Genomic DNA, 26,066 nt, shown 5'->3' on the forward strand with positions numbered 1-26,066 from the left:
TGATCCTCTTCCTCCATTCGTTGCTTGGTCCGTGTACCTATTAATAAAATACTTAATTAAACTAATAATCATTTAATTGAATCATTAACTATTTAAATGATACCTAATGAATTTAATTAACTCAATTTAATAATAAATCTTAATAATTAATCAATTAAATCCATAATAATTCAAATTAAATATTAATCATTTATTTAAGTTAATAATAATAAAATTAAAACCATAAATTATTTAAACATATCATTAAATATATAAATAATTAAATTAAACATTTTAAACTTAATTAAAATACTAATTAATGAATTAATTAAATATTTAAATTAATAATCATCTAGTTAAATCATTAATTATTTAAATGGAACCTAAATGAATTTAATTAACTCATAATTACTTAATTTAATAATAAATCTACTTAATTAACTTAATAATTAATCAATTTTAACCCCTCATAACAATTCAAATAAAACATTAATCATTTAATCAAGTTAATAATAATAAAATTAAAACCTTGAATTTTTAAACATATCATTAAATATATAAATAATTAAATTAATAATTAAGAAACTTAATTAAAATACTAATTAATGAATTAATTAAATTAATTGAAATTTTGATTAATCCATAAAATTCACCAAAAATTAATATTTCAACATTTTGATTAATAAAATGATTTTTTAATTAGTTAATTTCAATAATTCACCAAAAAAGTAATTAACATGTCAGTAATTAAATAATTAAATTAATAAAATTGTTAGTAGTTATTAATTAAATAATTTCTATTAATTAACATGTTAGTTGTTATTACAATTTAATTAATTTTTTAAAAATTAAAGTTTTTTCCTTTAAAAAAATAGAAAATACCAAACCAAAATTGTTTATATTTTTTGTTTTTAAAAACATATAAATCATACCAATACTGAACGCATTTTTCAAAAACAGAAAACAAAAAAACAAAACCAAAATAAATTAGACTGAAAACAAAAATAAAAAATAGGAAACAAAAAATGATCCCAAACAGGGCTTTTATTTTAAAATTTTGTTTAGTAGGAAAATTTTGGAGAATCTAAGAAAATAATCTGTGGCGTTAAAAATTTTATATTTTAATGATTTTTATAATAGATTATATACTAAGAAGCGTTAAAGATATAAACTAGCTAAGCGAAGAGATAAGTAAAAATTAAATTTAAATAGAATCTATTAAATATAGATTTTTTTTTTGTAAAGTTAAAATTTTTTAATATAGGTGAATTAAATATTTTGATAAAATTTTTAATGAAGATTATGAAAATACGATTGACTTTTACAATCTTAATATCGCAAGTTATAATAAATTATTTTTTGCTATATTAGTAAAGTAAAAGTTGAGCATGCTTTAAAAATATGAAGTGGAAAAACTGGAAGTCTTGATGATATTTTAATTGAAATGAATAAATGTTTAGTAGATCTGAGAATTTCTTGGCTGACTAAATCTTTTAAAGTTATTGTAGAAATTATAATTGTTTCGTGAGTGGGGAAAGGGTTTATTGATTCTCTTTTTTAAGAATAAAGAGAATGCACATGAGTGTGCAATTTATAGAGGAGTTAAGTTAATTTTTCATATAGTAATGTTATGGGAGAGAACAATTGAACATAGGTTATGGCATTATACAAAAATTTTTCAAAATCTATTTGAATTCATGCTAGACAAATCTACTATGGAAGCTATATATTTATTGAGAGGTTTGATGGAGAAGTATAGAGAGAGTAAGGAGGATCTACATATTATTTTTCTTGCTTTAGAAAAAGCTTATGACAAAGTTCCAAGAGAAGTATTTTGGAGAGTTCTAGAAAAGAAAGATATTGATATTGCTTATATTCAAGTTATTAAAAATACGTGTATTAGAGTTATTACTTGTGTTTGAACACTAGTTCGATTTGCCAAGTATTTTTTTATTTCAATTGGATTACAACAGGGATTGACTTTAAGCTCATATCCTTTTGCTTTAGTTATAGATGTTCTTACTGGACATTTACAGGAGTATGTACATAGGTGTATTCTTTTAGCTGATGATATTGAGAGAGAGAGAGTTTAGGGGAAAAAAATGATTTATGGTGGTCAATTTTAGAATATAAAGGCTCTCATGTGAGTAAATCTAAAATTGAATACATGGAATGTAATCTTAATTGTAGTAGATCTAGTGGTGAGGTTGTAATAATTGGTGTTTAAATCATTAAAAGGAGTGAACATTTTAGATATCTCGGGTCTATTGTTCAAAGTGATGGTGATATAGAAGGGGATGTTATTAGGGGTGAAAATGAGTCGAACATGAGTGAGCCCAAGCTCAATTCGTGCTCGACTGATTTATATTTCGAGCTCAAAAAGTGTGTTGGTGTTCGACTTGTTTGCTTAGCGAGCCGAACACGAGGTGTTCACGGATAAAAAGTCGTTTTGACAAACCTAATCACGTAGCCATAAGATCTTAAAGGTTGGGGGCAAGATTGGAAATTATTGTTTATATTAAAACATCATTTAAATCTAATTTAATAATTTTATTCTATTTTCTTAATTAATACTTTGCATTGATTTTAAATCTTTGTAGTCTTGTATTCAATTAATTTTTTTAAAAAATACTACTCATATATATATATATATATATGTATGTATATATACATATATATATATATATATATATATTGATGAGTAGTTTTTTGATCCAAAAATGAGCCGAACACGAACAAACGTATCTTTGTTTGTGTTTAGCTCGTTAATTTAGCGAACGAGCCGAACACGAGCTGTTCGCGAACAACGAACCGGTTTGACAACCGTTTTGACAGCCCTAGATGTTATTAGTAGAATTCAAGTTGGATGGTTGAAGTGGATGAATGCATCGGGCCTATTATGTTATAGGAACGTACCTCTAAGACCTGAAGGGAAATTTTATAAGATGTTGGTGAGACATGCAATGCTTTATGGCGCAGAATGTTGACCGGTAAAAGAGAAGCATAAAATTAATCCAATTATTGTTGAGATGAGGCAGATGAGTGGTTTTACACTTAGAGACAAACTGCAAATGAATATATCCGTGAAAGGGTTGGAGTACCTCTAATGACAGACAAGATTATATAGAGTTGCCTTAGATGGTTTGGTCATTTTAAATGTCGTCCATTTGATGACCCTCTTAGGAGAGTAGATGTTTTAGATTTGACTTATGTTAAGAAAGGTAGTGGTATACATAGAAAGAATTGGGCATGTTGTATAACATAAACTTAATTCATTAGAATTAAATGAAAATATGACACTCAATAGGACATAATTGAGAAAAAGGAGTCATGTAGAAGACCCCAATTAATGCGATAAAGCCCCGTCATGTCAAAATTTGGTGTATAAACCCAACTTCGACTCCATCCGTCTCAATTTTTTTTTTTTTTTTTTGCTCTGATATCTTATCTCTCGTAGATTTCATAATGTTGTGATATCAATTCCACCAACTTGCTTCTTGGCACATTCTTGTTCGCTGCAACGACAACTTATTACGACATTTGTGCAACTCCATATAACTTCCATTTGTGCCATTCCAACTCAGTTCCAACTCAGTTTTGCAACTCAAACTGTCATTATGGCCTTGGACTCATCATGTCATGTACATTATGCAGTTTCCTACTCCATCCTTTTGTTACCACGACTACAGTGCATACCCTTGCTTGCTTGGATACTCTCGTCGATTACATCAGTTTGCCTTGCAAGGCCGCAAGTCATGATCAAAAGCAAACTCTACTTTTTTGTAGATCACGTGCTCCCTTTCAACCCTTGTATACCTCAAGTCTTTGCTTTCTAGATTGAAATCTGTGTTCCTCCACTCGTTTGGCAACCATCAGTTGCACTTGCCGTTCGCTTCCGTTTTAGGTTGGTTTGACCTGCTCTCATTTTTATGCATCTCCCATTTTAATGCATTTCCCAAAATTCTCACGATTCTTTGTTTGGGCTTCTCGTAGCCACATTTGTCTCCATCTCACATCTGCAGCATTCTAATACTAGACCTACATAGTGCATACTCAAATTGCTACAACTCCACACTACATTAAAAAAATCAGCTTCAGCTTTAGCGAATAATTTTAATTAAATGAAGTTGGTCAAACAAGCATCAATTAGGTCCTGTAAGTTTGCATATTTCCTTCTAAATTTGATCATGATTTGAGAATGGGTGAAGAGAATCTTTTATTGAGGTTGTTGAAATAGTTATGCTCATCCCCTTTGTCTCTTCCTCAAAGAGACGGCTTTCTCTTTCATTGCTGCCTTTCTAGGGGAACTTTATATTCAACTCTCTTTTGGGAAAAAATTGAATAGCTGTACATTTTAGTTGAAAACCTTTATAATCATCTCCTGTCAACATCACTTTAAATCTCTAGAGCAGAGTTCTTTGTGGCCTTGGAGAGTTGGTGCACATAGTTATTTAGTAAATGCCTTAAAATTTAAGTTGATTTAAACTGTAATTTGTATATAGTAAAGAAAGTGTTGCTTTTCTTTATTTCTCATCATAACGTACTTTAGGCAAGTATTTTAGTTCTGAGTCTATAAAATGAGTGTGAGTCTTCTATTAGTGATCGTACAATGATCTGAGACTTGAAAATTTTTGGCCTTTCCTATTAGGTTTCTATTTTCTTTCTTGTTTTTATTCCTTTGCCCATCTTGAGGCATTCACTTGTCAAATTTCTTTAACCACTACACTGGTTATGTTCATATATTGGATTTCTCTAACGCTGAACAGTTCTCTTCATTATCACATTATTTTAACTTTAATTTATCTAGACACCTATAATTTTGGGAACACAACAACAAAACCCTTTTAGTTTGTTATTTTTGCAAATCATCTTAAATATTTACTTAATATAAACAAGAACGTTGTTGTGAAACCTAGATATGGTCACGTAATTATAACAATTGAAGTCTGAATCGCAAAAAAAAAAAAAAAAAAAAAAAAAAATTTTTTGACCTAAAGAATCAGAATTATGTAAGTTGGTAAAGTACAACTTTAGATCTCCTAGCTGATGAACCAACTTAATCATTTGTATCTCGATTTGTTACGTTTGTGTGAAATTTTGCGGCCTCTAACTTGCGGGTCCTAATTGATATTTTGCTATCCAGGTCAACAAACTAGCTTTGTAGCCCTATTATTTTATATGCATCCATTTCAAAACAAGAAAATACTTATAATTCAGTTTGTGACTCCATTAATCCTTTAGAATACTGACACTGCTATCTCTAAAACTAATTGTAATAATTAATTAATTAATTGACAGACTACATATTGCTTAGTAAAGGCCATTTATGGAATTAAAGATCTATATTTATTTACCTTCTTAAAAAAATATAAATTTATTTCTCATTTTACATCCTCATCTCACTTTTTGGCTCATTTTAAAGAAGGGCCATTGCTAATTCTCTAACAATTTTTTTGTGGATCTCACTTAATCACGAACGTGACTAGACTATTTTCAGGCTTGCATTTAGACTGTTATGATCTATTTACTAAAATTTTTAAAAATTTTCTTTCATCTGATAAAGTAAAATGTTGTTGGATGAAAATTTCCAAATAATACACTTTGAACTTCATGTTGTCGACGAGTGCAAGGCATGGAGAGAGTACTGTTTCAAAAAAAATTTTGTATGGATTATACTGCAAATTACTAGTTAATCTTTATGGCAGTTCGGGTTTGTTTTTTTTAAGAGAATTAATTGATTTTGTTTGTCAGTTGTAGTTTCTCTCTGGATTTAATTAGCAGTATGATTATATCACTTCTAATTTTCTATTTTAATTTCAACTGTTTCAATAATCATTCCATTATTCAAGGATTTTGGACTTTATTTAAATCCACTTCTAATCCTTGTTCATCTTTGCATTTTACTAAAATAGCTTGGAATAGCCAACAATGATGGTGATGATGATTATGATTTGTCTTTTGCATTTTTCTTTTACAACTCCTAAATTGAGCATGAAGCTAGCTGTTCTTTTGCCATAGTATTCAGCAAACATGAATGATTTCAAAGTTTTTGTGCTGTTGTGAATGCGTGATGGAATTCTTTTTTTTCAGTTAGCCCTACAGAATGGCCTGTTTTCATTGCTGCTTATTTCATGTTTGTTTTATTCTAGTTGATCATGCTGTACAAGCCTTTGCTGAGAAGCTTGATTCTGGCCACAAAGTCACATGTCCTTGGAAAGGAAATTGCTGTGCTGACAGTCTGGTGCAGTTTCCTCCAACTCCTGCATCAGCGCTTATTGGGAGTTTCAAGGACCGCTGTGATGAACTTTTGCAATTTCCCTGTCTGCCTGTAATAGCTTCTTCTGCAATTGAGTTCATGAAACTGTCAAGATGTGCACAGATCGAGCGCATCCTATCACAGTCTTTATTTTCATCTGGAGAGATAGGATTTAAAACCAATACCATGCCTATACATGAAATATCTCGAGAGGATCCCTTCTTTCATCATACTCAGGCATGATCATTTTTCCTTGATTTGGATGATTATTGATTTGTTGATATTGAATTTCAACAACAATGAGTTTCTAGTTTTCATTTTCTTTATGTAAATTTTGAATAGGCCCAGAAGCTTATCAGCCTTTGCGGTTGGGAGCCTAGATGGCTTCCAAATGTGCAAGATTTTGAAGAGTATTCTGCTCAGTCTGCTAGAAATGCATGCTCATTTGGTCCTAATGAAGATAGATATCCCTATACACGATTTCCTGAACTTTCGAAACACGCACTTTCTGCATCAGCTGAACAGAAACGAGGAAAGGAAAAGCTAGTTGAAGAATCATGGTGCGATATGAGATATCCTTTATTAGATTGTAGCTTATGTGGAGCCACCGTCAGAGTTATGGACTTCCTAACAATTCTCCGGCAGGCTCGTCCTGACCCAAATAACATTATTAATTTAGATAATTGCAAAAAATTAGGCCCAATACATGGAACCAGTGCTGCTAGTGGAATTAATGGGGGCCTTGGTGTAGGTGAAATGGACAAGGAAGAAATGGAAGACCACGACGAAGCTGCTACTACTGATGAGAAGAAGTTAGCTTCAAATGTTGTTGTGAATTTGAATCTTAAAATTGCTAAAGGGTTCCCGTCTACCTTGCCTGCAGAGGGTGATCCTTTAGATGATAGCCGTATGGGTAGAGATCTTACAATTGGTCAGCCTGCAGAAAGTGAGGTTGGTGATCGTGCGGCTTCATTCGAGTCAAGGGGTCCAAGCAGTAGGAAGCGTAGCTTAGAGGATGGAGGGAGCACAGTTGATAGGCCACAAGATAAGATACAGCAGGCTGACAGTATCGAAGGAACTGTTGTTAACCGTGATGATGATGAAGTTGATGGAGGTACACATGAATCTGATGGTCCATCTAAACGTGCTCGTAGCCTTGAAGACTTCAATTCACAGGATTTATCACACAAGATGGACATTTCAGGTGCTGGACCCAGTCATGGTTATCTTGGTTTAACAATAAGTCGACTGAATTCCTTCAAAGATGGAAGTGACCTAGCTCTTGGTTATCCAGACACTAGAAATTCCACTCATGCATCATCTGTTGTTGCAATGGATACCATCTGTCATAGTGATGATGAAGACTCTATGGAAAGTGTTGAAAATTGTCCTGGAGATGTTGATTACATTAATTTTAATTACACAAATGGTGCATCAGAATTTGACAATAGTAATCTTGCCCAACAGAGCACCTGCATACCTCATGGTGCTGTAAGTGTTGCCAGAGAAATGAGAGGAAGCAGTACGATAGAAGGAGAAGAAGTACTGAATGCAGAAACTTTCACTGCAAGTGCTCGGGATATATTTAGTTTAGGGATCAGTGGAGGTAGTGTTGGTGTGGGTACTAGTCATGAAGCTGAAATTCATGGGATTGCTACTTCTCTGCCCCGAACTTATAGTGCTGTTGGTGAGGTAGGGATGATAGCAGAAGTAACTGAAAACATGGGCCAAAGTTGTGAATCTGCTCCAGGACCTGGATTAATGGATGAGTTTGTTCCTGATGATGTTCTTAGGGAGGATCCTCACAGTGATATGCAAGATATGATGTCTAGATCTTTAGGAAAGGCTGATAGTGGTTCAAAGGTTTATGGTTCCATTAAAGCTGACTCCATTGAAAGTGGAGAGAAGATGAGTCATACATTGGGTCATGAAAGCAGTGTCCATCCTTCGCTCTCTTGCAATGCAATGATATGTTCTGTTGATGAAATATCCAGGGGGGAGGTGATGCAGACTGGAAAAGAAACAATTACTTGTGATGGTGCTCTGGTTTCTGATAATGTCATTGGCGTTAGTTCAGGTAATGATTACTCACTCATTCCCAAGCATTGCATCAGCTTCTGAACTTGTTTTTTGGTCTTCTTGCATATAAATTAGTTTTCAGACTTATACCACCATGAGAGATCTGCCTCCTTAATCAAACTCTATTTGCATCAAATTAATGTTTCGGATGTTGGGTATTAAGTCTATTGACCGTAGCATTAAACAGATGCTTACGTTGTTTCACACTATTTCTTTCTTTTAACTTTTCTTTTGTTTTATGATATCTCATTTTTTATTAATTTAATTGTCAGATATAAAGTTTAATTTGACATAATTTACTTCTTCCCTTTTATAGTAATCTTCTTTATGCTAAATCTCTGCATTTCTACATTTCAGTTCAGTTAATTTGAAATGATTGCTCCTAAGCTATTTAGTTTTTTTATGCAGCTGCTGATTTAAGTGGTTTAGACTGTTTTGTTAGCCTTGAATTTGAACTTAGTGCGGCTGATGTTCACTCAGAGTCTTGGCACTTATTTATACTTAATTTCTCTTAGTTGGTGAAGATTCTCATGCTAGAATACTTTGGTTTGCTGAAATTCTCATTTATTTGTTAACGTCTACATTTAAATTATATCTAAGAAGTATTCCCGAGCATGAGAGTAGTTATCTATTAGTTGAATTGCATTCTGAGAGATCGGTTGGTCCAATTTTGCCTGTTTGTACAAGTCTCTGCCCTCATAGCATTAAAAAGTTCTTGTAATTTTTTCTTGAATTTCATTCTGCTTAAGTGTCGTTATTTCTTATGCTTCTTAATCTAATTCTTCTTTTTATGCATTCTGTTCCGTATCTCTCCATTTTTAGCTTGAAACATTTTTTTCAAGCTGCATTATTCTCTGTTGGTTGCACCAGTTAACTCTTTTTGTGACCATCATGGAAGATTAAGCAACAGTTGTAATTGTCATCGAAACACGGTGGATCCAACTCTATATTCATAATGGTGTTAATATTGCTAAAGGTTGGTGTAACCTTCCACTTCCTGTCCATCTGCCCCTGCCAATAACTGTTCCTACGTCAGAATGAATTTATAAAGAAAAAGGCTTAAATAATATTTCATATAGCGATTTGTTTATTGGGTTCGATAAAGTTTCTTTCCTAAATCTTGAGATATAGAAACAGAACTATGAATGCAGATGGCTGGTTAAACAAGTATAAATATTCATTTTACCATTATACTTATTTATGTTTATTTATTTGATGAAAAGATTGTCAAACCCTTCTCTTTGATTAACAAAGAATTTGCAAATCGAGTATAGGAAATTCGAACCCAAGAAAAGACACTGATGGATCATCGAAGTTGGGGAATTAAGAACTAGAAATCGCTGCTGTGGAGCGTCTGTGTAGCGCTCTGTATAACCGCGGAAACACGGGATCGCGAAACCGCTGGTTCTCAGCGGTTCACGGATCCATCCGCAGCACGGTAGGCATCCCGCATAGGATGCAATCCGGGATCAATTACAACATAATTTTTTTCCTTTTATATTTTTTCTTGATTTCCTATTTTCGAATTAGGCATTTCCTATTTGGAGACTTTTATATTTGTTGCATCGGACTGTTCTGGATTTCTGTTTTGTGATTTTATGTATTTTGGGTAAGTTTTCTCTGATTTATACCTTCGGAGTGCTGTAGCCTAATTCTTTAGCAAGTGGAGTGCCTATGCTTGCCAGGAACAGGTCGTGGATTCTCCTTGCCGACTGTACCTCGCTGTTTCGCCCTTGAACTGCTGTTTTCAGCCAAGCAGCCGCCGAACGACACCTACCCCCTTCTAGATGCCGTCAACCTCGCATATTTTTGTTCCCTGCCATTCCTCAATCACTTCCCCGCAAAATCCACTTCTAAAATACCTTCTAGAACGATATCAATCGCTCTTGAGAATTGGAAGCAAAATGATTGTCATCCATGAACCTTTTGATTTGGGACATTTCCTTGCTATTAGCATTATTGTTCCTGAAGTAAGCAAGATAGATAATGCTGAGCTAGAGATTCTTCTCTTACCATGCTAGATAAAATTTATCTTACATTCTCTATAGGAAATGACCTTGAGTGTAACCCATTTCCTATATTTGGCAGCTTTTGCCCTACTTATTTCCATCTCGTATCGAAATTTTTTTCTAGTAAACTGCTTATGCTTAGTTTTAATATGTGGTTTCTTGTCAGGTTATGTTTTTCTATCTGTTAATAGTGCCAATACTTATTTATAATTTGTATGCTTCATTTCTAATTTTAAATGCATGAGAATTTGTTCTTGATCTTGGGCAATATGCTTATTGCAGGGTCAGTCCTTGTAAATGTGTATTGAAATCATGAGTAACTGATCATTTTTTTTTCTTCCATAATAGCCTAAAACTCTTATGATTTCTGTTTTCCAGAACCTCAAAATGATGAGAATAACTACAGGCGAGAAGCTGGAGAATTTGATCCCATCAAATACCACAATATCTATTGCCCGTGGGTGAATGGAAATGTTGCAGCGGCTGGTTTTAGTGCTGATAGTGCCACCGACTCAAGTGGTACTGCAGCCCTTAGTGGTTGGCAACTCACATTAGACGCCCTTGATGCATTCCAGTCTCTTGGTCACATTCCTAATCAGATGATGCAATCTGAATCTGCAGCCTCTTTATATAAGGTTGAGTTAAATTTTCATTCTTAATCCTTTGAGGTGGTTCCAAAAATTTTAGTTAAAGTAAAGAAGTGGTATAAAGCTTGTTTTGCTCGTTCTCTGACTGAGTATTTATATACAAAATTATCTAGAAGATAATTCAAACTACTAATTACAAAGAACTTAAAAACCTTTTTATCTTTGTCGGTGGGAGAAGGGAGCAATTTGTGACTCTTTTCATGTTAAGCACATGAATCCATAGCACTTCTTTTTCCATATTAAGTACATGAATTCATGGTACTCATTTTTCTATGTTAAGCACATAAATTTGGATTATTTAATTCTTTTCTAGGAATCCTATTGCTTTCAACATTCCTCTCAATCTTAATGGTATAGCTCTATAATTTCTATATTAAGAACATTAACATTGCTTTGGATCTTTTTTAATGCAGATTTGTAAAATCCTTTGGTATATATGTTGATGAGTTGACTAATCCTTAAGGAGTGGAAATTATTCCACTTTTTAGTTTTAAGAAATGCTTATCCATTTCTGCATGTTCGATTTAACTATGTTGTACACTTGTTCTACATTGTGCCCAATATTTGATGGCAGATTTATTGGCGCAGTGTATCCTCATATTTATTGTCACAGTATATCCTCATATTTCCTTTTTCTTTAATTTCTAAATTTTCTAATATAATTTTTCATTGGAGTTAATGGATAGTTTGAGCAATCGTTTTGAGTTCAGATTTCCTCTTTGTATTGTCACAATATATCTAATATAATTTCTAAATCTTCTACTATAATCTTCTAACTTGAGACTATGCGTTGTTTCTTACTTATCTATGTTATTAGATTCCCTTTTTTATTGTTTAATATCTTGAAGTGGATCACCTATCTGCTGTTGATCCTACATAGTCAGCATCAATATGATTTTCGATTTGTAGGGTTTCATGTTTTCTATATAGGGTCCCTTTTTTTCAGGATTTGATTTTAGATACCTGAAGACTTTGTAAGCATCTTAAATGTGATATTTCTTTGATTATGCATAAATTAGCTTCTAAGATTTCCACCAAAAGCGACATTAAAATGGGTACAAGATTGATTTTTTTTTTTCACAACTATCTTTATTGTTGTCCAATGCTAACTTCTATTCCTTCTATATTTATGTCCAATTTTTGACCTGGTTAAGTTAAAGTTTCACAAGACTTACAATCTTTTTTTTTTCTTTTAATTATTGCTTTATTTTAAACTCTCGGCGAGTTTTTTTTTTAGTAATTCATTTTTTTAGTTGCCACCGTCTACATTAGTAATATCATCAATATGTACAATAATAATTGAAATTTTTTTTTTTGTCGTTGGAATGTTTTATGAAGAGTGTATGATCTCCTTATGTTTATTTATGTATCATTTCATTCATGACTTTTATAAAATTACCACATCACACCCTTCGATATTTTTTAAAATCATATAGTTGATTTTTTAGTTTACAAAGTCAAAGAGGAATATACCTTATAAATTCTATGTAAAGTGGCCAGAATAGATTTATTTCAAAATCATTCCCATATAACACAATCACACTCATAGTTTGGAAAACTGTATGCCCTAGCAACATGAGCATAATAAAAAGATGAACTAAATTGTCTTGACAACCCCATGAGTTGAGGCTGAGTGAAATAATTTTATATTATAAATATATGCGTGTGTGTGCATGCATGCAGAATATAAAACATATACATTTAATTATTGTACAATTATTGGCCGTATTTTCTATAGAAATTAGGGCAAATAATGTTTTATTGCAAGAACATCAAACACTCAAGACGAATACAAAGATAAGCACATACAATTCGAGAGGTAGGCAATCTCTCCCAATTTCGACAATTCGAGAGGTAAGAAATCTTCCTCAAATTCTAAATCTAGGATACAAGACCTATTCTCATGCATAGCCTAGCCTTAAAATAAATTAATCATATTTATACTAAACAATAATAAATGACAAATAACTAAACTGCGCTTAGTTTGATAAGATTAATTGTGCTTAGACACTTTCGTAAAATTACTCTTGTAAAAAGACACATTGTTCTCAAGGTGAAAAGAATATTAGTGTTGGATCAAGTCTTATGGCTCCCACGCAACACCATTGTTTGGTAATCCGTTCTATTTAATTTGAAATTTATAGTGACCCTCACCTTCTTGAAATGACGTCTTCTGCACATCCTTTGGTCATGTACTAATCTGATCGTACCTTGACTACAAGTCAATCCAGGAGAATACCACCACCCCAAACAACTCATCCAGTAGCTTATTGATCACCAGAATCTCTGTTAACTCTGTATCATGTCTCTTCCATGCGATGTGATATGTATTTTAGCATGCTTAATTTCCTTTACATTTAGCATATATTTTTGAATGAAATTACACTTTAAAGAAAGTTATTTTTCATGTTTATCTTGTAGGTATAATAGGTAGAACACTGGAGCGAAACATGATTGAAAAGGAGCAAAAAGGAGTTGAATGGAGTAAACTTGAATTTCACATAATTGGCGCTTAGGCTCCGGATTCTGGGCGCCAAGGCGCGGGATTCTAGGCACCAAGGCGCTCCATTCAAGCGTCTTGGCATTAGCTTTTGGGCGCCTAGGCGCCAGGACTCTGCGCATCCACCCGAGAAGGCGGTGCTTAGGCGCCAAGTTTTGGGCGCCAAGGCACAACCATTTTCTGCAATTGCTAAATTGTGATGTTGAGAGTTATTTGGTGGTTTTAAGCTGTTCGACGGAGGATTTATGAGAAGAATAAGAGAAGTGGAACGAAGGAGAAGCACCAGGGAGCAGGAGGAACATTTGGGAATCCAAGGCAAGTGTGGAGAAAGGCAAAGAAACTCTAGGGAGACTTAGGGTTTGTATATTTACCATATTTTCTTGAGTGTTCGGTGAGATTCTTGAGAGAATATTGTAAGGGTATCAATTCATCAGTGCAAGGAGGACTTGGATCCAGTGTTGGGAGGAACTTTTCATCTCTTAAGAGAAGAAAAACTAAGTATTGCTTTTACATTTGTCTTGTAATTGTTGTAACCATACTTGGTGGATTTATTTTGTTGTTTGATGAATGTTTTCATCATGTTCATTATGCCTAGTGAGTAGGTTTCTTTTATCTTTCTTTTGTGATGCATTTGTAGGATATGTAGGATGCAAAGATACTTATAGAATTGAATTTTTAATCTTTATGTGATGGTTTTTACTTTATGCTTAATTTACTAACTAATTTTGCCAATTGGTGTGTTAAAACTTGTTGCAAATCCATAAAGATCCGAGAGGACTATGACTTTATCAATTATGAAAAACCACATTGAACCTATGGGTGAAGGAAAAGTAGTCCATAAGACAATGCAATTAGATTGAGAGCTAAGATTTGAGGAAATTTAACTTAGGAATTTCTAGGGCGACAGGAAGAAACACTTATTAAGTTAATCCAAACTTTTTACACTCAGAAGAGGGTAACTTAGATTCATGCTCCTATTGTCACTAGCCACATTAGATTCTTAGTATTCTATCTTACATTTTCCGCTTATGCTCTCACAAGTGATTGGTATCTTTTATATCTTGATATCACAAAAACCAGTAAGAGTAGTTAGAATTAGCCTTTAAATTTAGTAAAATAATTTAGGAGTAACAGTTAGAAAGACCACTTTAAATTACATTCTAAACTAAGATCCTATCATAGTAAACTAGAACTTCCCTCATTAGAGCCATTACCACCTTCCGTGTGGGATTGATATCTGGATTCAATAGAGACATGTATTATTGAAACGATACGTATACTTGCGTGAGATGTTGCGGTAGTATAAATAAAATAATAGAACGATTGACAACGAAGCGAAAAATAGAACGAGAAAATTCATACCAGAAACAGTAACACAGCGGAACACATATTTACGTGGTTCGGCAAATTGCCTACGTCCACGGAGTTGCAGAGGATTTTTGATTTTACTTTTTGAGGAATTCACACCAGTCGATCGTCTCGGATTACAAGAGAGATCTCTCACTTTCTTGCTCTCTTCTTCTCTTTCTACACCTAGATACACCGAAGAAGATAAACTTACAAGAGAAATAAACTCAATTTCTCTTCTGCCACAAGTCACTAAGAGAAGCCAAGGGAGAACAATCTCCTCCTTTTTTCTTCTTTCTTCTGCCGCAAGGAACCACTGCCTGCACTTCTCTTCCCTTCCGTTACGAGCAGAGGAACACCAACTACACACACACTGCGAAGGAACTAAATGGGAGAGGCGGTTTTGCAATGAAGAGATGAAAACATTCATTCAGTTTTGCAAAACTAATAAGCAGGGCGAAGAGCGGGAGCGGGAGGCCGGAGCGACATTTTTGCGACAGAGGGAGTGATGTCGCCGATTCACGAAACGGGAAAGGAGCGGGAGGCAGAAGTCGCAAACCTGGCTCCATTTTTAATAAATCTCCCACTTGGAGACCGGTACACAGACAACATCTCCTTCCTCAAACTGATATCCTCCACTGGCAGTGTCACCATTTTCTTCAAACATGAATCATTCACCTCTGCAACTCAAAGTCCTTGTCTTCACACCAAAAGACCAACTGAAGCTGCGCACAACTTTAGGTTCTCAAGAGTAACACCCTTAGCCAACATATCAGCAGTGTCCACATAATCTTGCACCTCCAAGTTATTTCCTGTTACTTTTGTATCTGTTTGCAACTCCCACTGCATGTTTAATATCCTGTCTCTGCTGAAAGTCTTTTTCAACAAGTCTAGCATTGTACCTCTTACTGCCATCAAGCTAGATCTTCACCCGGTACACCCACTTGCTGTGTAATGCTTTCTTCCCTGGTTGAAGTTTTGTCAGCTCTCACTTGCTCAAATTTTCATCTTGCAAGATTTCTTCATATCTTTGTGCTTCTCTACCATATGTCTTTGGAACAATAAGAATGGATGCCCCAAACTCGCTCTCTACTAAATTCAACGCTTCTCAATCTGCCAAATATACTTTCTCAAAGTCACCTGCAACATAATTTCACATCAATTCTTGATGGAATGTTGTATGAAAAGAAACTTCTGAATCCAATATACAGTTATCAACAAAACTATGAACTGTCAGCAGTAATGCATCATGTACTTCTTCAGATACCACATTTGTGCTATCATTCTCCATCTTCTTGGGATTCTTGCAGTTCTTCTTTATGTGACCAGCCTTGCCACAATTCTTGCAGGTTGCCTGCTGACCAGATTTTGATTTTGATTCAAGTTCATGTCCTGTGATCTCCCTCTTAAATCAACATTCAGTGTCGAATTCGAACCTGAGATCTCGCCAGAATCTTTCCTGCGCACCTCCTCAGCCAAAATCAAATCACGAATATCATCATATTTCATTTTAGATTTACCTATAGAATTGCTAACTGTCATCCTCCTGACTTTCTAACTATTTGACAACGATTCCAACAATACCAGCACACATATCTCATCATCAAAATCAATTTCAACAGACGATAATTGATTTGTAATAGTATTGAAATCATTCAGGTGCTGAGCAACAGCTGAGCAACAGAGTGCTGAGCAACAGAAACACCTTCTTTCATCTTCAAGTTGAATAATTTCTTCATCAGATATATCTTATTATTCGCCGATGGCTTTTTGATACATAGCTGACAAGGCTGTCATAAGATCTGCAGTTGTTCTTTCCTTGACGACGTGTGCGGCGGAACTCGATAGGGTCAATCGAATAACCCCCAGAACTTGTCGATCCAATAAATTCCATTCAGCCTCATCCATCATTTCAGGTCCTTTTCCTCATAACGGAAGATGAAGTTTCTTCCCATAAATGTAGTCATCTATCTGCATCCTCCGGTAACCAAAATCTAATTTCTCGATCTCTAAAACCTTCACTTCATCTGCAGCCATAGTCTTTCCTCAGAACTTAAATCTCGGGCTCTGATACCAATTTTTGTGGTAGTATAAATAAAATAATAAAACGATCATGAGAAAATTCACACCAGAAAATAGTAACACAACGGAACACATCTATTTACGTGGTTCGACAAATTGCCTACATTCACGGAGTTGCAGAGGATTCTTTTTACTCTAGGAATATACATCAGTCGATCGTTTCAGCTTATAAGAGTGATCTCTCACTTGCTCTCTCTTCTTCTCTCTCTACACCTAGATACACCGAAGATGATAAACTTACAAGCCACTAAAAGAAGCCAAGGGAGAACAATCTTCTTCTTCTTTCTTCCGCCGTAAGGAACCACGGCCTGCACTTTTCTTCCCTTCCGTTACGAGCAAAGGAACACCAACCACACACACACTGCGAAGGAACCAAACGGGAGAGTCGGTTTTGCAATGAAGAGATGGAGACCTTCATTCAGTTTCGCTAAACTAATAAGTGGGACGAAGCGAAGCTTCGCTTCGCGACAGAGCGGGAGGCGGGAGCGGCATTTTTGCGATAGAGGGAGTGATGCTGTCGATTCACGAAATGGGAAAGGAGCGGGAGGCGGAAGTCGCGAACCGGGCTCCATCCTTAACATGAGAAACTCCACTGTGTAAGATTATTTAATCTTAAAGTTTTAATCAATTTTCTAAGGAGTGGATCAAGTTTCTGGCAAGAATACTAGAACTTACATTATTATGATACACACACTTGGGGCTGGTCACGATGCCACTTGATCAAGAATCCCTTCCACGCATTCTGAATCGTCATAATCTTCAGCATTGCCAAAGACATGCATAACTTGGGGTCACCTTGAATCATCATCATTTTGTCTCCCTCCTATATACGTTGCAATGTTAAAATCGGTCCCTTACAAACTCCTCTGCACTTATTCGCCTGTCTCGTTCCTATCCTTACTCTTGAATCTCCTTTCGCCTGGAAGGTTACCGCTTTAAAGGGTATTGGCGTGGTTGAATGCAACCCTTCGCCGGGTTCTTACCAGGCTGAAATTCTTCGGAGTGATCTTCTCCATCCTTTAATGGCATGTCGTGTCATTCTGCCTTTAGCTACTTGTTTCAAACCTCCAGATTTTTTCGCTTGAATCTGCTCTTAAACCTTCGTTCAATCTCACTAGCTTTAGATTGATCCATCCATTAGGAGGTCGCACTCTTCTTTTCAAGTGTTATTGATCGATCTTGTTCCCAATTCCTTCGCTCGATCTCATGACTCCAGATTCGCCTAAAATACTGACACTGCCCAGATGCCACACAATTCATTCAGATCGCTCTCAATTTATTCTCCTGATCTCACAACTTCAAATCCACCTAAAGCAACAACGCTGCCCAAACATCTCATGAATTATTTTAGTTATCCTTTCTCGCATTCACTCAAAATGTTGTCGCTGAATCCCGCTGCAGGCAGTGGTGGTTTTGCTTGAAGCTCCACGATCTTCTTCATCATTTCTTCTAGGGTCGTGTACCTCCGCTCGAACCGCCCCTTCATGGATGAGAAACACTCCTCCATAGAAGATAAGCATTAATTTATTTCAGAGGTAATGTGACTGACGTGACTCATCTCTTTCTTAATTTTCTTCTCCAGAATATCTACTTTCTTGATTACAATATTGCTAATTTTTTTAAGGTTAAGGTATGCATGAAATTGGGTCTTGTATCTTATGTTTAGGGTTTGTGAGAGATTCCTACCCCTGGAACTGTAGGAATTGAGAGAGATCGTCTGCCTCTCGAATTATAGGTGTTTATCTTTGTATTCGTCTTGAGTGTTTGATGTTCTTCCAATAAATTTTTATTTGGCCAAGTTTTTGTGAAAAATCCTGCCAAAAATCGTATCAAATGATATCGGAGCGAGTGATTTTTGAGACAACTACGAGATCGCAATCGCATTTGTTCATGACCTAGCTTCAAGAAATAATTGTGATTCGAGCAATCTGGGAGGACAAATGAAGGGACCATGACATCTAGACACTAGGAAGACCTAATCATGCGTCGCCTTCATGATTGAGTCGTGCGATACATTTGAGATTAGATCTCGTTGGGAAGAAGATGACGGGATCCCGACATATTGAACTCCTTCATGACCAAATACTGTCATACAATCGAGGGGATTTTGGCGTACAAACCTTTGTTACCGAATCTCGCGATACAATCGCGATCGAGCTATGTCGGAAGCTACGATGTGCACTAACGATACAATCACGACTTGAGCTAGCTGGGAAGCCAATGTGAGATCATGACATTTAGGATCTCCCTCACAAGCTTTCGTGATCGTGGTAAAGGCTAGGTGGGAAGCTGCTGAGGCGATCACTTTTGGAGACGCACAATTCTGTGACTGCATATTGTGACAATTGCGACGACTGGATTATAGCTTATAGTATGTTTCCGTAGAAATTAAGACATTATTTTATTTCAGTAACATCAAACTCTCAAGATGAATATGAAGAAAAGCACCTGTAATTCAAGAGGGAGGCGATCTCTACCAATTCCTACATTTCGAGATATAGTAATTCTCTTCAAAACCCTAAAGCTAAAATGCAAAACTCAATCTCATGCATACTTTAACCTTAAGCATATTAGCCATATTTATACTAAACAATAATAAATAACAAATGACTAAATATCTTTTATTCTAATAAAGACTAAATTCCCCTTTTAGATGCCATCATAACTAATTTTTCATTTAAAATTGCATAGTATGAGATGCGCCTTGAGGCTCGCCTCAGCACTTTTTAAAAAAAAATCGTAAAGAGGCTTATGTCTCTTTTTCATAGGAGTGTCAATAAATGGCACAATACAACAACTCGACATAAACCTGTCCTTGAAAATCCAAGTTCGAGTTGACCAAATTAAAATTTGAGTTGGGTTTGAGTTAAAAATTATGATATTTTTAATTTGTAAGTCATTTTCAAGTTAAATCGCCAACCCTATTTTCACCTACCAACCCTTGTAATTTTTTGCAACTTCATTTCTATTATCTTACATTTACGATTTTACAAGGTATTTTTTTATTATTTATTTACATATCTTATTTGTATCAATGTATTTCATTTGTACTTTTTTATAAATTTATTAAATATATTAATCATGTGAAGTTCGGGTTAGTCATGTGATAGGCGGGTCGAGATCAAATTAAGGATTTTTGACATGTTTATCAAACTAGTCATGTTTGGGTGGACATTTTGATTCTTGAAAAATTACAAAACCTTTTGTGCTTTCAATTCTCTAAGTGATATATTTTATGCCCATTTCAAGAAATAGTCTGTAGCGGCAGAATAAGCCAGTGCCTCTTCGAAGACGGAAGATCTATGAGACTCAAGTATTTTTGCCCCAACACTTGAATGATCACGACGCAATTATTAGATAAAACACATTTGAAGGTTAATGTAGAACCACTTTGTATATATGAGACTAGTGATAGTTCCTAGCGGTCTTCATACAGTCAGCCATCATCACTGGCCTAGAGCAGTTTCTTGCCTTTTGATTTTTATCTTCATGTTCGGACCCGACTTGCGAGCACCACAAAGTTTCAAATGCATTTTTTTAAATATTTCTTGAGCTTATGATCTATTCAGGCACCTTAACCATATCTGATCAAAATATCTCCTGTACAGAACACAATCTATTAAGTTGTATGTCAATACTCTTTTCTTAGTCAGATGTGTTGCTGACTTATCATCTGGTAGATTTTCTGTTTGTAATTATTCTATATGAGCGTGAGCCAATCTTCTGTAGCTTGAATGATTACTGCTACTATTTTTTCATGTCCTTGTTTGTGTAGATTGTTCATATCAATCTGTGAGAGAACCCGATGTCCTTGTATCAGTATATCAATGAAATCTTCTTGCGGACATGCGAATTCTTTGGCGAGCTAGCTAAAGCATCTGCAAGAACATTCTCTCCTCCTGAATCCTATAGATTGTCACATTAGGAATCTGCTCCAATAAATTTATCGTATAGCTAAAATACTGTTAAAATCTGGGTTTTAGAATTTTGTATCTTCCAGCAATTTGATAGATCAACTCGGGGTCACCATAAATGTTGATATTCGTTATCCCCAATAAGATTGTTAACTGCAATCTAGTATCAAAGCTTCATATTTTACCTCGTTTGTACATGGCTTTGTTAAGTGGTAATAATATTTTAACATTCCCTACTCTAGTGTAATGAAAACGAAACCGATCCCTACCTTACTGGGTAGTAGTATTGTTTGCTATTGTCTTTTTGTGCTGACGAGGTTCCATTAAAGGACATCTTCCAACGTTGAGAATTGGGGTCTTTTAGGTTCATTATATGCTCTTCTGACAAGCCATCATTGATAGGAGACTTGACCAATAACATGTGCGCCGCGGGAAATCCCATCAAGATTTGCTCTTTCACTACACGTAGAGAAACAGAAGTTATATCAATTGCAAAAATATTATCGATCACCTAGCTAACCAAGTGTTAGTCGAGTTATCAAGTATTGCAATGAATTAAACCTCGAGATAAGGTTTACCTTATGAGAAAACATGTGTTGTCTAAGCTTTTGAGTAGAAAAAATTGAAGCCTCACAATGTTTCTGAATAGAATGATATTTTACCTTCGTTGGTATTAGACAGAGACTTAATAATAGAGTGTGATTTTATTTCCCTTATTATCGACCTAAGCTAATAGGGCTCAGAGGGAGTAGTACAAAGTCACAACATAAAGTATAAACGGTCTACTCTAGACTGAGGTTGTTAGTACAAGAGGTGTTGTGAAATACTGTTTATTACTTTCCAAAGCATGTTGATATTTATCTTAAGTAAATTTGACATCTTTCTTTGTCAACACAGTAAAAGGTTGATACCTACTTTACAGGTTAGAAATAAAGCTTCTAGGTCATTTTCACTTGAAAAAATTGTAATTGCGTTAAGGTCTTAAGGGGTGGCATTTCTAAGATGATTTTAATTTTCTGTGGATAAATTTCAATTCTACGGTGACAGACAACAATTCCTAAAAATTTTTTAGATGTGACATTTAAGGTGCATTTTATGTGATTCATTTTAAAGATTAAATTGTCGCAACTGTTCAAAGGCAATTCTAAAATCATACAGGTGATTGTTCTTTTGTCTGCTCTTAACCATTATGTCATTCACATAGGACTCAACCTAGTTGTGGATAAGTTTATCGAAAGTACTTGTCGTTGCCCGCTGGTTGGTCGCACCAACTTTTTTTAATCCTAAGGGCATTACTTTTGTAACAGTATATACTGATTGACATTATGAAAACTTTAAATTTCTTATCTTCTGGCGTCATTTTGATCTGGTTATATCCTAACAATTTGTTCTTGAAAGAAAATTGTGTGCGACGACACAATGTCCACTATCAACTCTGAAATTAACAGCAGGAACTTGTTTTTCGGGCATGTTTATTTAAATCTCTAAAGTCAACGAAAACTCGGATCTGACCATTCTTTTTTTTTACTGGGACTATATTGACAACCATGTTAGATACTTGCTCTTCTTGGACTAAACTGGTGTCAATTAGTTTCTTCACTTCAACTATAACTTGTTTTTATTTCTAGATGTATTCTTGTGGGAGCTTGCTTGATTGGAGTTACAGTTTGGTCTAGTCCCAACTTATCAACTGCAACTTGTGCTAGTCCATGCATCTCGTCGTACTTCCATACAAAACAATTTTTGTACTCTAAGAATAATTTGATTATGTGAAGTAAGCGACATCCTCGTGAATCCTCACTTCTTGTATTGATAATTGTTGTAAGTCTTTTTTTTATATAGTACTCTTGTCCTTCATAGCAATTTTTTATACATTAGTGTAAAGACGAAGGAACCATCCTATGCTCATGAATCCATGGCCAACCTAGAAGACGTCGCAAAATTGATGATATGGAATATTGCAGTCATTACTAAGTCATCGATCTTCAACAATAACAACGTGATTGATCTGAGTGCTCTCTCTACTTTCTAGTTAAAGCATCATAACATCATTTTATTCGTTGTTTGCGGGCATCAATGTTCAAATACGCCAACATTCGTAAGTTCATTATATTGATTGAGGCACCGCGATCCATTAGTACTCTGGAGAGCATGAATTTGTCAATGCCGACGAAAATATATAGAGGATGGTTGTGGTCAACAGTATCGAGCAACAATTCTTCGTCTGTAAAGGTTACATTTGACTGTTGCTTCAACGAACATATCTCATCTAAGGAAGTACCATCAATATGAGCCAAACAGATCTCAAAATCAAGTAATGCTTTAACCAATGCTTCCCTAATTTTGTTTGACAGGATCAGAACATCGTAAATGCTCAACTTAGTAGGTATCTTCCTAAGATAGGCTAGAATTGTTCAGTTCTCCAGTTTATTCTCGAACAGGTGTTTCGTGTACCGACGGAATAGCCTTCCCTTGAGTAACCACTTGTTTTGCTTCGTCCTTTGGAGTCATTCTTGGAGGTAGCACTTTTCCATTTCTTAAGTTCACTTTCGTTATCTCCTCCAATTCTTGAACTATCTGATGGTGTCTCTTCTGGAGTATCAATTGGCTTTTCCCCAAGTACCTTCAAATTTGAGAATTCCAACTCTATCACGATTGGTGTTCTCTGAAATTCGAAGTCAGATGCATAATTATTTGAATTGTGATAGTTGTTATAGTCGTTATTTTCTCCTTTATTGTCGTTGGACTTATCATGATTTTGTATGATTTGAGAATTGTTGTTAGAATTGAAATTAAGATCTGAGTTAAATTAGTTGTTATCAGGTATGTCGTCATTAGAGACAGGTGAAACGTAGCTGAAATCCAGACTTTTCGCATCATATGACCCTGGAGAGACAAATAATCATACAGAATCAAGGGATTGAGGGATTCCTCTCCAAATCCCGCAACAACCAATCTAGGATAAGCATCCCCTATTCTACTCTTCGAGCCTTCAATCTTCTTCTTCTCGATGATCTTCGTCTTTTGTTGGAGTATATCCTCTTCTATTGTAATTGATACTGCCGGCTTGGTAGGTTTCAGAATTTGAATGGAAGCTTACACCGAAGTAGTTTGAATCTTGTTCAAGATCTTCGAAGATTTCTTGCATGCTGTGTTCCACCCATCACTGGCTTCATAAGGATCGATCGGAACAATGGTGAAAAGAAGCAAGTGCTAAACTAAATCATGAAATTTGACATAGTATTTTAATTTTGAGCTAGTGTTTAGCGCACAGTGGTATGAACTGTTGTGTTGAAGTGCGTGAAATACAGGCTTTGCTATGACCTTGTGCTTCAAGGCAAATGACGCATAAGGCCAACACAGCTCCTTACTTTATTCTTGATGTGCATTTAGAAGCGCGCTTTTGGAAACTTTGATTTCGACCTATATTTAAACTCTACAAATAATATCATTATATGTCCTTGATATTTAAACTTATCACATTTAGCCATCACTTTATTTTCTAATAATGTGAACTATTAATGTGACATCAACTTAGGGTCATAAGTGAATGCTATTAATGAACAACTTAATAATTGTTCATGAAAGGCCCGTTTAATCAATTTAATGAATAACCAGGAATGAATTTTAGCCTTAACATATAAATGAACATATTTGAATATTAAATAGTTCATTCATTTATGTTTGTGAATATATTAATATTTGTGCGACAAGTAGCTTGCTAAGAGCTCAATAAAATCCTCATTTTATTGTTGATGCTATTTACAGTTTAAATTATGTTTTATTGCACTTTAAAGGTTATTTATTGCTTTATAAGTGTAAGTTATGAAAATATTGTGTAAATTGTTGAATGGATAGGTCTCAAATCTAATTTTATTATTCACTAAACACTAGAAAAACTACTGAGAATTGTTTTTAGTGATATATCTCAATCATGAGTACCCTAGATAGATTTTGATAAGCTCGAATAAAAGCTCAAGTACTATTGAATTCAATGAGCTAATTTATAAACAAGTTTGAACACGATTTAGTATTTAGCTCAACGTGTTCATTTACAGCCATATATCCTTCAAAATTATACCGCATATTTTCACACATGTGGTTAATGTGATACTTGTCATTCATTTTATGCGTCAGTAACGAGTTTTAGTTGACTCCACTTTGTATCCAAGAATATTTCCTCTAAGAAAACTGAAACACAAACCGCTTGTCAAATCTTGCTCACTTATTTTACACCCACGGATGATTGATACGTCAGTATTACATGTGCTACCTGTGACCATTTCATTCATCAGTAATGCGCATTAGAGGATACCAATGTGTATCCGTGAAGTATATTCCCCCAAAGATATAAATTTGAGAAATAAAGATTGCTTGGCAAATCTTAAAAGACAATGTTATTTCCACACCCATTTAAGACATTTGTGCCCCCCTTTGTAGGAGCATGACATGAGTCCTCGTTTTCATATGCACTCCTTGAAGCTGAACCCAATGAACTTTGTGTAACTGTGGGTTCGCTTGGACTAGTGATGCTGCTCTTCAAAGAATGGCAGCTTATTTCTAGTCAACAATCTACCCAAGTCTTGATTTTAACTCTTAGATTTTAAAAGCATTCTGTCAAAATCTTGCATATGAAGCTAAATGTAGACATGTGGTCATGGTATCTAAATTATACTTTTTATTTTAATATTTTTCATTTTGTCTGCAGGATGAACATTTAACTCCTGGCCAGAAAATTTTGACCCGGCAATCCGCAAGTAAAAGCAGGAGGAAGCGTTTTGATTGAATCTGTGTAATAGTACGTCGCAGCTTTTACCTATGTGTTTTTCTTGGCAACATGACATATGTATTGTCTAATTAACTTGTGGACATTACTAAAGCAGAGTGGTTGGGGGTCTGAAAGTATTGTGTCCCTTAGGTGAACCGTGTTAATGTCAGTGATATTCATTCATAAAATTCCAGTGTGTTATTTCATCTTGAAGCCATTGAATGTTTATAACTACTCTTGCCTGAGTTTTCAACCTCAGTAACAAAAAGATTAATTATTTAAGTAGAAGATATATAGGCATACTATCTCATATTTTTTCTGAGTTTCAAACTGTTCATGTATTTAATTTGTTGACCTCTTTTCCACTTCAATCTTGGTCAAGGGTGTGCTCTGACTCGGTTCAATCACTTTGATTAGTGGTCTCCGAAAGGACTGCATCTACGCTCCTGGGCATGTTTGCTATTTGATGGTTCATTGGATGCGCC

At 34.9% G+C, this 26,066-nt stretch overlaps 1 protein-coding gene across 1 annotated transcript in view; it reads left to right on the forward strand.

Moving 5' to 3' along the window:
* Positions 1-25,787, forward strand: part of LOC110039162 — a 53,298-nt gene extending 27,511 nt beyond the window's left edge. Inside the window, exons 4-7 of the mRNA XM_020744127.1 lie at positions 6,129-6,472; positions 6,578-8,312; positions 10,702-10,958; positions 25,522-25,787. Coding sequence (XP_020599786.1) covers positions 6,129-6,472; positions 6,578-8,312; positions 10,702-10,958; positions 25,522-25,599 — 2,414 coding nt within the window. The 3' untranslated portion in view covers positions 25,600-25,787. The remainder of the gene's footprint in view (positions 1-6,128; positions 6,473-6,577; positions 8,313-10,701; positions 10,959-25,521) is intronic.
* The last annotated feature ends 279 nt before the right edge of the window (positions 25,788-26,066 follow it).

This window comes from Phalaenopsis equestris, unplaced genomic scaffold (genome assembly GCF_001263595.1).
Source record: "Phalaenopsis equestris unplaced genomic scaffold, ASM126359v1 Scaffold235604, whole genome shotgun sequence".
In the NCBI taxonomy this organism is placed as follows: Eukaryota; Viridiplantae; Streptophyta; class Magnoliopsida; order Asparagales; family Orchidaceae; genus Phalaenopsis; species Phalaenopsis equestris.